The 12679-nt window shown below is 48.4% G+C and overlaps 1 protein-coding gene across 4 annotated transcripts in view; it reads left to right on the top strand.

Annotated features, from left to right (window-relative positions):
• The window catches only part of APLP2 (amyloid beta precursor like protein 2), an 83433-nt gene that overhangs the window by 50880 nt on the left and 19874 nt on the right, over positions 1-12679 (top strand). For 2 of the 4 annotated variants that reach the window (XM_038754588.1, XM_038754589.1), the window contains exons 4-7: positions 4030-4142; positions 6082-6302; positions 6912-7123; positions 9304-9471. In XM_038754588.1, the coding sequence (XP_038610516.1) occupies positions 4030-4142; positions 6082-6302; positions 6912-7123; positions 9304-9471 (714 nt within the window). The remainder of the gene's footprint in view (positions 1-4029; positions 4143-6081; positions 6303-6911; positions 7124-9303; positions 9472-12679) is intronic. The other 2 variants (XM_038754590.1, XM_038754591.1) reach the window with 1 other exon arrangement.

Genomic DNA, 12679 nt, shown 5'->3' with positions numbered 1-12679 from the left:
CCACAGTAACTCTGCGCTTGCAGTTAAGAGCCACCTGACCACAGAAACGTTTTAACAGCCGTTTCTGCCAAATGTGTGACTTTTCAGAATTACAAATTATAGATCTGGTGGGTAAACCAATTCATCATTATTGATGATCCGTGAGATTGGTTTAAAAAAAAAAAGTGCCTTGTTTGAGAAATGAGCATTTCATCATGTGGCTAGCTTTAGTGCTGCTTTTATCAATACTGTGGATATATTGTGTTGAATTTTTTTTTTCTTTTTTTCAAATGGGAGGATTTGAGGACTTGGTTTTAGGGCTTTGTTCCTTCACTTCCTTCCCAAGCCATAGGCCAGGAAGTGGGAGAATTGGGTTCAAGCCCCAGCTCTGCCTCTGGATCCCGGACACTTAAGTACTCTGGGCCTCCACGTCTCCATCTGTCAAATGGGCATAAGATGCCTATTCACCCCCGTCTCTTTGATCGTGAATCAGGAACTGTGTTGATCTGGTTACCGTGCATTGTGCATTCACCTTCCAAAACCTTGGGCCAGCCATTAGTCTAGTTTCTGCTGCCATAATAGCATTTTCATCGGGATTCCATAGGTACCATTGATTGGCTCGCCTCTGAATTGTTCATTGCAAGTGGTCGAAGTCCTGATCAGAAGTATTGGCAGATTCAGACTGGAATTTGGTAGCAGCTGAAATTGTCAATCAGTGGTATTTATTGAGTGCCTTTTGAGTGCTTACTGCACCGCACTGAGCGCTTGGGAAGGTACTGTCATATAGTTCGCAGATGTGACCCCTGCCCATAAGATGCTTTCAGTCTTCAGGGGGAGATAGACGTTAATAAGATGTTTGCAGTCTTCAGGGGGAGATAGCCGTTAAAATTACAGATAAGGGAAATAATAAAGTGGAAATTGAATCCTCCTCTTCCCCTCTGCACACTCTCCCCCTCCCAAATTGCCCTCACTTCCTCCTAAGGTGCTAGTAATTGCCTGCTAGTGAATTATAAAGTAAACAAGGGAATGATCAAAGCGTGGTGAAGTGTGAAAAGGCAAGCTACTGATTGCTCATACCCTGAGAAAGGAGTGATCTGTGGGGAGAGGGTCATGTGGCGGGGACAGGGCGGTAGCAAGCACCAGCCAGCAATATTTTCAAGGACTTATCCAAAAGCTGCTTCAAAACGATAATAGCTCAAGTGGCTTCAGGGCCAGTTTGGCATCCTGCCTCCTGGGGCTGTGTAAGATATCCCGACTTCTTGTCAGCCAAGTCAGAACCGACCCCCAGGTGGCTGCAGCATAAGTTTCAGCACCTGTACACACCGCCCCTGATGCCGTCAAGCTTGCCTGTTCATGAGCAAGGGCCCTTGTCATGAGGGCAGTTGGGAAAAAAAAATCCCGGCCGTCTCTTGCTCAGAAAACCGCTGCCCGAGGGCTTGGTCGTACCTGTAGAGGGTGAACGTTCCACCTGGTGGGAACTTCCCTGGAGGGTGTGTCTTTACTCGAAGTGGTTGGGCAGGGAGCTAGAGTAGCTGCTCCTCCGGGCTGTGTACTGGCCCCTCCCGTGGGTGGGTGGATGGGCAGCAGTCAGGCGGTGTCCCTTTCTCCTGCCCTCCCAGCTGCTGCCACAGCCATCCAAGGCTGCTTCCCTGTGGTTTCCTGCTTTGGGCTAAGACCACCTCCACCTTCCTCCTGGAGTCAGCTGTAAAGCGTAAAAGTCCAGGTTGGAAAAAAGTGTGCTTTCCAGTCTGTTCAGTTGGGTAGGGGAGCAGTGTAGCCTAGGGGAAAGAGCATGGGCAAAGTCCAGAATGGTTGAAGTCCTGGCCCCAGCATGAGCCTGGGAATCAGAGGACCTGGGTTCTAATCCTGGTTTTGTCAGTTGCTTGCTGCATGACCACAGGCCAGTCACTTCACTTCTCTGCCTCAGTTCCCTCACCTACAAAATGGGGATTCAGTACCTGTTCTCTCTCCTACTTAGACTGTGAGCCCCATGTGGACCCTGATTATCCTGTATCTATCCCAGCACTTAGAGTGCTTGGCATATAGTAAGCATTTAATAAATGCTATTATTATTATTACTATTATTGATACTACTACCGTAGAGCTTCCCAGCAGTGCTGGTGGCAGGACAGCTTTAGAAGAAAGGAGCTAGTGTATCCCTGCTCCCAGTAAAGGTGCCAGTCAGTCACTCAATCATATTTACTGAGCATTTACTGTGTGCAAAGCACTGTACTACTCTCTTGGGAGAGTACAGTAGGGAATTGAGGCTCAGAGAAGTGAAATGATTTGCCCAAGGTCACACTGCAGACAAGTGGTGGAGCCGGGTCTAGAACCCACATCTTCGACTCCTGCATGTCTGCTGCATGACCTTGGGCAAGTCTCTTCACTTCTGGGCCTGTTACCTCATCTGTAAAATGGGGATCAAGACTGTGAGCCCATGTGGGAAAGGGACTGTGTCCAACCTGATTATCTTGTGTTTACACCATTGTTTAGAACAGTGCTTGGCATATAGTAAGTGCTTAACAAATACCACTATTATTATTTTAGTTTTGGTCAGAATGGGTGTGGGGCCACCCACAAGTTAATGACAGCAAGTAGAAACTACTTCTGTTTGGAATCAATCGGTATTTGTTGAATGCTTATTGTATGCAGAGCACTGGATCAAGTTGTTGGAAAAGCACAACAAAACAGTTGGTAGAAATGTTGCCTGCCCACTAGGAGTTTCCAGTCTAGAGACACCAGACAACAGGTTAGATGGCAGTCCAAAGTCTAAAATTTATGATCTCCCTTGTGAGGGTTTAAATTAGCCTGACCTGTGTTAGTCCTCAGCTAAGAACTATTCCCATCCTTAAGTCTCAAACTTGAAACTGAATTTCTGTGCCTAGAACAGACTGTCCATGAAATGGATATTCTCTAAAATTGCGTATTCAGCGCTAACCTCTGTCGCTCCATCTTTTCTGACTCACCTAGGTCAGCCATAGCTGTTTCTGAGGATGGCTGAATTTTAGTTTGCAAATCTATATAATTTGGGATCTGTTACTTCACGATTATCCCCCAAACTCAGGAAGGTCAGTTACTTTGGCTGGAGGGCCACTCACCAGAGATGCCAACTTTTCATTGACTGCCTGGGGCAGGGGGTAGGGAGAGAGAGTGGAGCAGAAATTTAGGGGAGGTGTTCTGGGAATGAACTTCAATGAACTAATAATGATGATAATGGCATTTGGTAATTACTATACCAATGCATTTGGCATTTGGTAATTACTATGGCATTTGGTCTTACTATATGCCAAGCTCTGTTCCAAGTGCTGGGGGCGATACAAGGTAATCAGGTTGTCCCACATGGGGCTAACAGTCTTAATCCCCATTTTACAAATGAGGTAACCGAGGCACAGAGAAGTTAAGTGACTTGCCCAAAGTCACACAGCTGACAAGTGATGGAGCTGGGATTAGAACCCATGACCTCTGACTCCCAATCCTGGCCTCTTTCCACTGAGCCAACCTGCTTTAATAGGCCAGAAAACCACCATTTTTGGTCACTTTAGCCCTGATTTGTCAGGAAATAAGAGGCTTGGAACAAACAAGTGTAGGAGACCAACTCATAAAACAGTGGGGGCCATCATCCTTCACCCCCCTTTTTTAATGGTACTTAAGTGCTTATGTGCTAATCACTGTAGTAGATGATGGTCAGATTGGACATAATCCCAGTGGGGGGGGTTCACAGTCTCAAGGGAAAGGAGAACAGATATTTAATCCCCATTTTGCAGCTGAGGAAACTGACGCTCAGTGAGGTGACTTGCCCAAAGTCCTACTGGAGACAAGTGGAAGGCAGAATGAGAACCCAGTCCCTCTCCCTCCCAGACAGATGCTCTGTCCACCAGACCATGAACCTTCATGAGTTAGGCCAGCACCAGCATGTTCTTCCTTAATATAAGAGTGGCTGTGAGGGGGACTATGTGCCCTGCCGATTGCCCCTGCTAAGTAGGAAGACTGGCTCTAATCATGCATATCTCTCTCTCTCTCTCTCTCTCTTTCTCTCTTTTTTCCCCCCAGTGGGAGAGTTTGTAAGTGACGTACTGTTGGTTCCAGAGAAGTGCAGGTTTTTCCACAAAGAGCGGTTGGAAGTGTGTGAGTCTCATCAGCATTGGCATACAGTGGCCACAGAGGTAAGAATAGATGCAGAACCAGAAGAATTGATAGGGTAGGGTGGGAAGAGGGGATCCAGAAGAGTAAACCGTGTTCCATGAAATACCCATTCATGGAGGAAGCTGGTTGTCAAAAATAGGGGTAAAGACAAGTTCAAACAACTGCCAAACCAGGTCTGACCAAGATGGGCACATTGCCACTGTGGTGGGTGGGGAACATGCCTACCAATTCTGTTATATTGTACTTTCCCCAGTGCTTAGTGCAGTGCTCTACACACAGTAAGCGCTCAATAAGTACTGTTGCTTGCCAGGAGAATCGGCATGTTTAGTGGAAAGAACACAGGCCTGGGAGGCAGACAACCTGGATTCTAATCCCAGCTCTACCACTTGACTGCCGATTGACCTTGGGCAAGTCACTTCACTTTGGGGCTTCCGTTTCCTCATTTATATAATGAGGATTCAGTATCGTTCACCCTGCCTCTTAGAGAGCCTTGTGAGGGACAAGAACTCTGTCCATCCTGATTATTCTACCCCATGACTCAGTACATAGCAAACACCTAACAAATGGCACTATTGTTGTCGTTATTATTATCATCATAATTACCTTAGGGAGGGATCTGAACCCATTGTTACTTCCCAAAATGGCTTCTGAGAGAGGTGATAGGTTAACAGTTTTCCACAGTATACTCTTTTGGAGATACAGTTCCCCCAACCCTTACCTTATACTCTTGTACTTGAAGTTTCAAATGAAGTAGAAAATTTGAAAGGAAAGGTATCCTTTCTTGATTGCAGAAGACACCAGCAGTCAGCAAATGTCAGGGAACGTGTGTAAGTGGCAGTGGGAAAGGGAGCCCAGTGTTTCCTGAGCTGCCCTTCAACTGCTCTTATAGTTCTGTAGACTGAAAGCTCATTGTTGACAGGGAATATCTATCTACTTTTGTATTGTACTCTCCCAAGCACAAAGCACAGTGCTCTGCATACAGAAAGTGCTCAATAAATACTATTGATTGACTGATTTCAACCTTGGCTGGTAGAAGCTTGGCTTGCCCTCTGGAACCCTGTTGTTGTGGGTTATCTAGAGCAAATCCAATCCAGAATCTCCCATTTTTTTTTGTCACTTTCTGCAAAGTAAATAATGCAAGTCACCCCCGACTCTCTGCTCATAGGTGGTTATGTTGCTGAAGGAAATACTCTTTTTCCTGTACTCCACCTCATCAACTCTGATTTGGCTCCCGGGTTGATTCAGGCTAGAGGAAGTGGATTAGTGTCGACATGCCTGCCCCATGATATGTTCTTGGAAAGTTCATGAATCTCCCCCGGTACTCAGTGCTTGATTATCTTTTGTTTGGGCCAGCCTGGATATGCTTCTCCCTTCTCCCCCATCCCTCTATTCTGACCTCCATTCAGAGCAGATTTAATGATTACTGCATATTTTGGCCCATGATAATAATAATTGTGGTATTTAAGCTATGTGCCAAGCACTGAACTAAGCACTGGGATAGAAACAAGATAATCAGGTCCAATATGAGTTTCATATTCTGAATGGGAGGGAGAACAAGTATTGATTCCCCATTTGCAGATGAGGGAACTGTGGCCCAGGGAAGTTAAATGATTTGCCCAAGGTCATACAGCTGCTAAGTGGCAGAGCTGGAATTGAACCAAGGTCCTCTGACTCCCAGGCCTGTTCTCCTTCCATTAGACCAAACTACTTCTACATCTGTTTGGTCACTGGTTCATTTAAGAGGGGTATTCAAAGGAAGATGATGGGTTTAGTTTTAAGGTATAGGGGAATTCTGTTGTGCTTGAGCCAGCACTATTGTGTGGTGGGGTGGGGATTTGTAGAACCATAATATTTGGAAATAAAAACTATTTTGGCGGGATTGGGGGAGATGTTCGGGGGGAAAAGGTATGTCTGGCTTAACCTCACTGGGCCTTCTCCTTTGGTCTCGCTTCCCTTCAGGCGTGTTTGACCCAGGGCCTGACCCTGTATAGTTACGGCATGCTGCTGCCCTGTGGGGTGGATCGGTTCCATGGCACAGAGTACGTGTGCTGTCCCCAGACTAAGACCGGCGACACCGTTCTCTCGAGGGAGGAAGAGGAGGAGGAGGAGGAGGAGGACGACGACGATGACGATGATGACGACGAGCAGGGTGAAGACGAAGATTACGATCTTTATAAAAGGTAAACCTCTGTTCCTGCATTAGCCCTGCCTGAGCGTGAACCATTGTTCCTCTGCAGTCAGTCAGATTTATTGAGTGCTTACTTTGTGCAGAGCACTGAACTAAGCAGTTGGGAGAGTACGTATAACAGAATTAGCAGACGTGTTTCTGCCCATAACGAGCTAACATCCTGCGGGGGTGCCATGCCAATCAATCAATCAATCAATCGTATGTATTGAGTGCTTACTGTGTGCAGAGCACTGTACTAAGAGCTTGGGAAGTGCCAGCCCCTCTATCTCTGAGGAGGGCACGTCATTTCCTGAGATCAAGTCCTTTCCTGCAGCTTTGCAGTCCCGGTTTAAGCTAGTTAGCATTCCTCTCTAGCTGGTCCCTCAGCCTGCTTGGCTCGTGTAGTATTTACCTTGCTCCGGGCCAAAATATCACTACTCCTGTTGACATTGCAGGTGTGGCTGGTAAAAGTTCAACAAACAGCACCCTCTTTTTTAGAGAGAGGGGGAAAAAAATTCCTTTCCTCTCCTACTCTGTTTTGACTGAAGAAAAAGGGCATTGTTTTCTGCAGTGAAGCTTAGGGGGCTAGCATTGACCTGTCCTTCTCACTGTGGTACTGTAGCGAATTTCCTACCGAGGCAGACGTAGAAGACTTTACAGAAGCAACCGTGGAAGAGGATGAAGAGGAGGAAGAAGGGGAGGAGGAAGAAGTGGTGGAGGATCGTGATTACTACTATGATAGCTATAAAGTGGATGACTACAACGAAGAGACCCCGACAGAGCCCGGCAATAACAGGGCCATCTCTGACAAGGAAATCAGTCATGATGTGAAAGGTAACTAGTCCCAGGCTCCCTTTGGTGTGTGAGCTGTGGTTTAAGATATTAAATCCAGGTGGATCGGCTCCGCGTTGCACATTCCACCTTACCTACCGATTTCATCCGGTAAAGCCCATGGCGTTTGCTTTGGAAGGTGGGGTTAACTCTCAGGAACATTTGGTGGTGGTAAGTTGGCCGTTGGGCAGGCTCCCTGGAAAACTGCCTGGCAGCGGATATCTTGCGAGGAAGATGTGGGGTTGAATCAGGAAGACGTGATTTGCATAAGCTGCGAGAAGCAGTGTGACCTGGTGGAAAGAGTAGGGGCCTGGAAGTCAAAGGATCTGGGTTCTGACCCCGGCTCCACCATTTCCCTGCTGGGTGACCTTGGGCAAGTTACTTCTCTGGGCCTCAGTCCCCTCATCTGCAAAATGGGGATTCGATACTTGTCCTCTCTTCAACTCTGACTGTGAGTTCCATGTGGGACCTGATTATTGTGTAACTACTCCGGCGCTTAGTGCGGTGCTTGGGACGTGGTAAGCGCTTAAATACCACTATTATTAATATTACTAGTAGTAGTATTATTAGTCTGGGTAGAGGATGTAGGTGGGCAAGGCATGCTCACCCTGCTTTTTGGAGCCACTTGAGTTTTGGTGTCTTGACTTCCTCCCGGTTCTGGGGCAGAGAGATCAGGGAGCCCGCTTTGTCTGGAACTGGTCAAGATTTCTGCCTTTGGTGGGTAGACATACGTATTCTTCCACAAAGGAAACCCTAACCCCACCACAAACATTCTGCTCATAGCTGTATTATCCCCTCTCATTTGTTCTCAGTTCAAAGTTCAGATACCCCTGTATTTTCTGGGTGTTAGACCTAACAAGAATAATGCTGAAGGTGGTATTTAAGTGTCTGCTGTGTGCCAACCATTGTACTAAGTGCTGGAAGTAATATAATTCAGTCAGATCAGACCTTGCCCATCTCAAATTGGGCTCACAGTCTGAGAGAGAACAGGTATTTAATCCCCATTTTACAGATGAGGCAAGTGAGGCCCAGAGAAGTGATTTTCCCCAGGTCACACAACAGTCAACAGAGTCAGGATTAGAACCCAGGTCCTCTGACTCCGTCACCTGCTCTTTTCAGAAGGACGTTTGGCCCAGCAGTTATGCATCTGCGTAGGGGAGGGGCTGATCATAGCTACCGTCGTCAGTGTACTGATTAAGGACTGGGTTACTTTTTATATTGGAGAAACAGAACGGGCTGGTACGCTTTCTCACTGGAAATGAGATGGATGGTTTCTGGGGACAGTGGAGACCGGACTGAAAACCGAACAGTTAAGTCAAAAATGGACACCTGATCTGTGGTCGTCCAAGCACCAGTTGTCAACAAGACTGGTCCTGGAGATGGAGGAGGGGAAGGGTAGAACTAACCAGGCAGCCCCTCGAGTCACCAAGGGGGTTGCTGTGGGGTTAGAGACTGATCCCAGTGAACTAAAGATGGTCTCTGGCCAGACAGATTTACTTTCCTCCTAATTAAGGATCCTCTTGAGGCGAAGGAGAGACGGCTGGTCTGGCAACCTACTGACAGTGAAGTTTTGGATTTGTCAATCAAGTTTAGGCGGGCAAGCCATGACTTTCAGCACTGTTGCTGATTAGTATGTGTTGATTGACCACTAGTTTTGTTTCTGATTGGTCACACCAAATTCTAGACTCTCTGGAGACCATCTCTTCCTCGGGTTTGGGAGAGGGGCCCAAATCCATTCCTTCACAAGTCTTTAATGCCCCAAACTTCCAAACTACAGATGTGTTTAAAGCCATCTGGGCTTACAGTTAGGACTCGCCTCCTGCAGCCCACAGAGCCTCTAACCTTCAACTCCTAAATTGTTGGTGAGACTCGCAGGTCCTCCAGTTGACCGGTGAGATCCTGAATGAGAAAGTAGCGGCTGCCGCAGACCCCACCCCTCCCAGATCCTTCCTTCCAGGGGGTCAGGGTCGTCGTCCCGCCTTTCTTTACCAGCACCCCCACCACCTCCCCTGCTCCCTTAAGAGAGCATCTCGCTCTCACAAAACCTGTCGTGAAGTCACACCTTTGAAGATCGCTTCCCAAATCGCGGTCCGGTCCTGGAGCCTCGCGGAAACTGAGCGTAGCCCTTGGAAGCAACCGAAGCTGCTTCTCCTCTGCTGACATTCTCACCCGTCTCCACACAGCTGTCTGCTCCCAGGAAGCGATGACAGGGCCCTGCCGGGCCGTGATGCCCCGCTGGTACTTCGACTTCTCCAAGGGAAAGTGCGTGCGCTTTATATATGGCGGCTGCGGAGGAAACAGGAACAATTTTGAGTCAGAGGACTATTGTATGGCTGTGTGTAAGACGATGAGTAAGTCCTGCCTTGCGCTGGCTCGATGCCGCAAGCCACCGTCCTGTCCGGCGTCCTGTCTCCTCCTCTCTGGCCGGTCCCTGTGCCCTTCTCTGTCTAATGTGAGCCGCTGATTCTGACACCTGCTGTCTTTTGTCTCCTGTCTCTGTGCTTCCCCGATTCTAGGCTAGGCCCTATCCAGAGTGGTGTCTCCATGTACCCTCTCTCCCCCTTCCTGGGTGTCAGCTCGCGGACGTGCGCTTCCCAGCGTGAGCACGGGACCCTGACAGGCCATGGTCCGCTGGCTGTGCCAGAAGCCTTCCATGGTCTAGGGTTGGCCAGAAGGCACCCGTGCTGCAGGGCAGCGGCAGTGATCGAGGGAGACCGGGGTACCATCGGGCATCTACATAGGCCTTGCTGTCTGGCATCTCTGAATTGCAGGAATCTGGGTATCTAGGACTCTAGACTTCCAGCTTGCATTCCTCTCCCCCTGTGCCTCTTGCCTCTCAGGGCCCTTGGGCAGGGCACGGAACTTGCAGCAACGGAAATAGGTCGGTCGGATAGGGTGGGAGTGGGATGGGATGGCCACATTCTCTAGTCTTAGGTCATTGGCTCGGGGATAGGGTCTTTTCGAAGCACACGGGCAAAGCGACAGCCTCTGTTTCTTGGGTGCTGGGGCCGTACTCCGTACCTTGCCTAGAACCCCTTCCTCCCTCCTCTTGTGGTCTTTTCAGTGTACTTGGAAATGCTGCAGGGGACCACTGTCCTGGTTCCTCGTTCTGGAATCCATTAGAAAGACGAGCCGGTACTTGAGCCCGGTATTTTGCTCTCAGGGTTTTGGCATCCGTTTCCAATAGCTTTTTAAGTCAAATAATAAAACTCCCTTCCCCCCAGCCCTGCTGTCTCTAGCCCAAAACAAGATTTTTTTTAAATTTCCTTAATCTGATTCGTGGGTTCTTAGTACTTCCACTTCAGCTACCATTAAAGCTGTTTTGAAAAGCTTTTTGTATTATCTAGGGCCTGGCAGTTTCTCTGTCAAGTTAAACCTGTTTACCACGCTGGCTCCTCAACTCAAGCCTCAGGCAGCTGATGTGGCTGCAAGTTGGGAAGGCAGATCTGTGGGTCTTGGAAGCTTTAGGCAAAGAAATCTGTCCTGTTTTGCAGGGTTTGGGGAGAGAAATTGATGCCTCACTATATAAAACTTGCTTCAGGCAATCAGTAGTTAGATCAGGTGGAAGGAGAGACCTGTAAAAGGAGGGCAAAGCAGTGTTTTCCAGTCCATTTTTATGCTTGCTAATCGTAGACCTGGGCCTGTGAGTTTGAGACTTCTAAGAAGCCAGAAACACTGGGTCCTTTACATCAAGGCCTAGAGAAGCAGTGTTGCCTGATGGATAGAGCATAAGCTTTGGAGTCAGAGGGCTCTGGCTTCTAAACTCAGCTCCACTTCTTGTCTGCTGTGTGATCTTGGGCATGGCTCTTAGCTTCTTTGACAGTTACCTCAACTGTAAAATGGGGATTAAGAGTGTGAGCCCCACGTGGGACTTGGACTTTTATCCAACCTGATTAGCTTTTATCTATCCCAGCGCTTGGTAGAGTGCCTTACACAGTAAGCACTTGAGAGGCAGCGATACCCTTTGTCAAGGGGTGGTGTCATGGGGCATCTTCCTGGAAAGAATGGTCTATGTATCTGTTCCCTCTTTAAGGGGGGAGGAACAGGGTGCTGAGGGCTGTGTACAGCCCCGCAGAATCAACACAGAGAGGGGGATGGAATGCCCCATGGGGAGAAGAGAGGGAAATAGCTGCTTTGTCTCACAGTCAGGATCCAAGGAGGGGCAACCTCACTGCATTTAGGGTTCAGTCTTGGCAGAGTCCAATCCCTGGCAAGGATGTGTGGTCTTCCCTCGGCCTTCCCATTTCATTAGAATACCAACAAAAGCCTGACCTGGAGCTCCTAATGTACTTAAGTTCCCACCGTACATGAGGTACAGGGTTAGGAATCGTGACCGCTCTCCATCTCCCTTTGCCTCTCTGAAAGCTGGTTCTCACAATCCTTTTTCAGCTGATGCAGTCACTCGGCTTGGGGGGCTGTAACAGAAACGGTCAACAGGAAAGGGTCAATTAGAGACTGGCCCAAAGAGCTTGATTTATGTTGGTGAGCTCAGAAGAGCTGAATTATGCTTGTCATCCTTTCACTGCGTGGTGTCATCAAGTGTACTGGCGTTACTGGCTTGCCTCCACAACAGAGCTGGGGTTCTGCTTCTCTCCGTCTGCCAGTAGGGTTTTCCTCTTTGCCTTTCTTTTTGTTCTAAAAATGCATGATGCTGGTAAATGAACCAAAGCCATACACCATTCCCACCTAACTTGGAGGTTCTTGGGGAATGGAGCTGCTTTAACTGGGATGGGTCTCATTTGGCTTGCTCTCTTCCGCTCAGTGCCTTCAGCCTCCATCTTGCAGATGCTCACTTGCCTGGGGCTGTTAGTTTGCCCCACAATGAAGTGTTGGGATTTTTTTCATTTTTCTTCAAATTTTTACTACCTGGGTAAAGCCTAGAAGGAAAGGGAGGATGATTAATTTTGTAGACTGATAAAATTTTTGTGCCTACCTGCGAGGCTAGCCAAACTCATTACCTGTTGGCTCTGTATAATGCTGCCAACTCTATTTCCTGTGCTAATGAGAGGACAAAGAGCAGGAAATCCGCAGTGAATCCAACACCTTCAGACTTCAGAGCAAACGTCACCTCCCTCCTCCTTTCTCCCCACCCCTCCCGTCCGCCTGCCTTAGATGCTTGAAGAGCAGGGGGGCGTCCCAGGGGAGGGGAACCCAGGCACTCGGCTCCTGGACCACTATCCTCTTTGTCTGGGCATCCCGGCGGGTATGGATTCATCAATCAATCCTATTTATTAAGCACTGACTCTGTGCAGAGCACTGTACTAAGCTGTTGGGAAAAGTACAGCACAACAGAGTTGGTAGACACGTTCCCTGCCCACAAGGAGCTTACAGTCTAGAGCTTATGTTCAGCAGCGCCACCTGGCCGTGGTCCAGGAGGGGAGCTTTTGAGTTGTTCTTTAGCTTCTATTAGTTCCAAAAAGTGGGAAGTCAGAACAGAGAGAGCAGGTGACCCCTCTGCCCCCCACGCTGTTAAGGGGAGCCTTCTTCCTGGGGCCAAAGACTCCCCGTGTCGTGGGTCCAGCAGCTAGTCATCCTATAAGCTTGGACTGAATCAGCTGA

Source organism: Tachyglossus aculeatus, chromosome 11 (assembly GCF_015852505.1).
Source record: "Tachyglossus aculeatus isolate mTacAcu1 chromosome 11, mTacAcu1.pri, whole genome shotgun sequence".
NCBI classification, from domain to species: domain Eukaryota; kingdom Metazoa; phylum Chordata; class Mammalia; order Monotremata; family Tachyglossidae; genus Tachyglossus; species Tachyglossus aculeatus.
The sequence above is the reverse complement of the archived record's forward strand: the minus strand, read 5'-3'. Positions and strand labels throughout refer to the sequence as shown.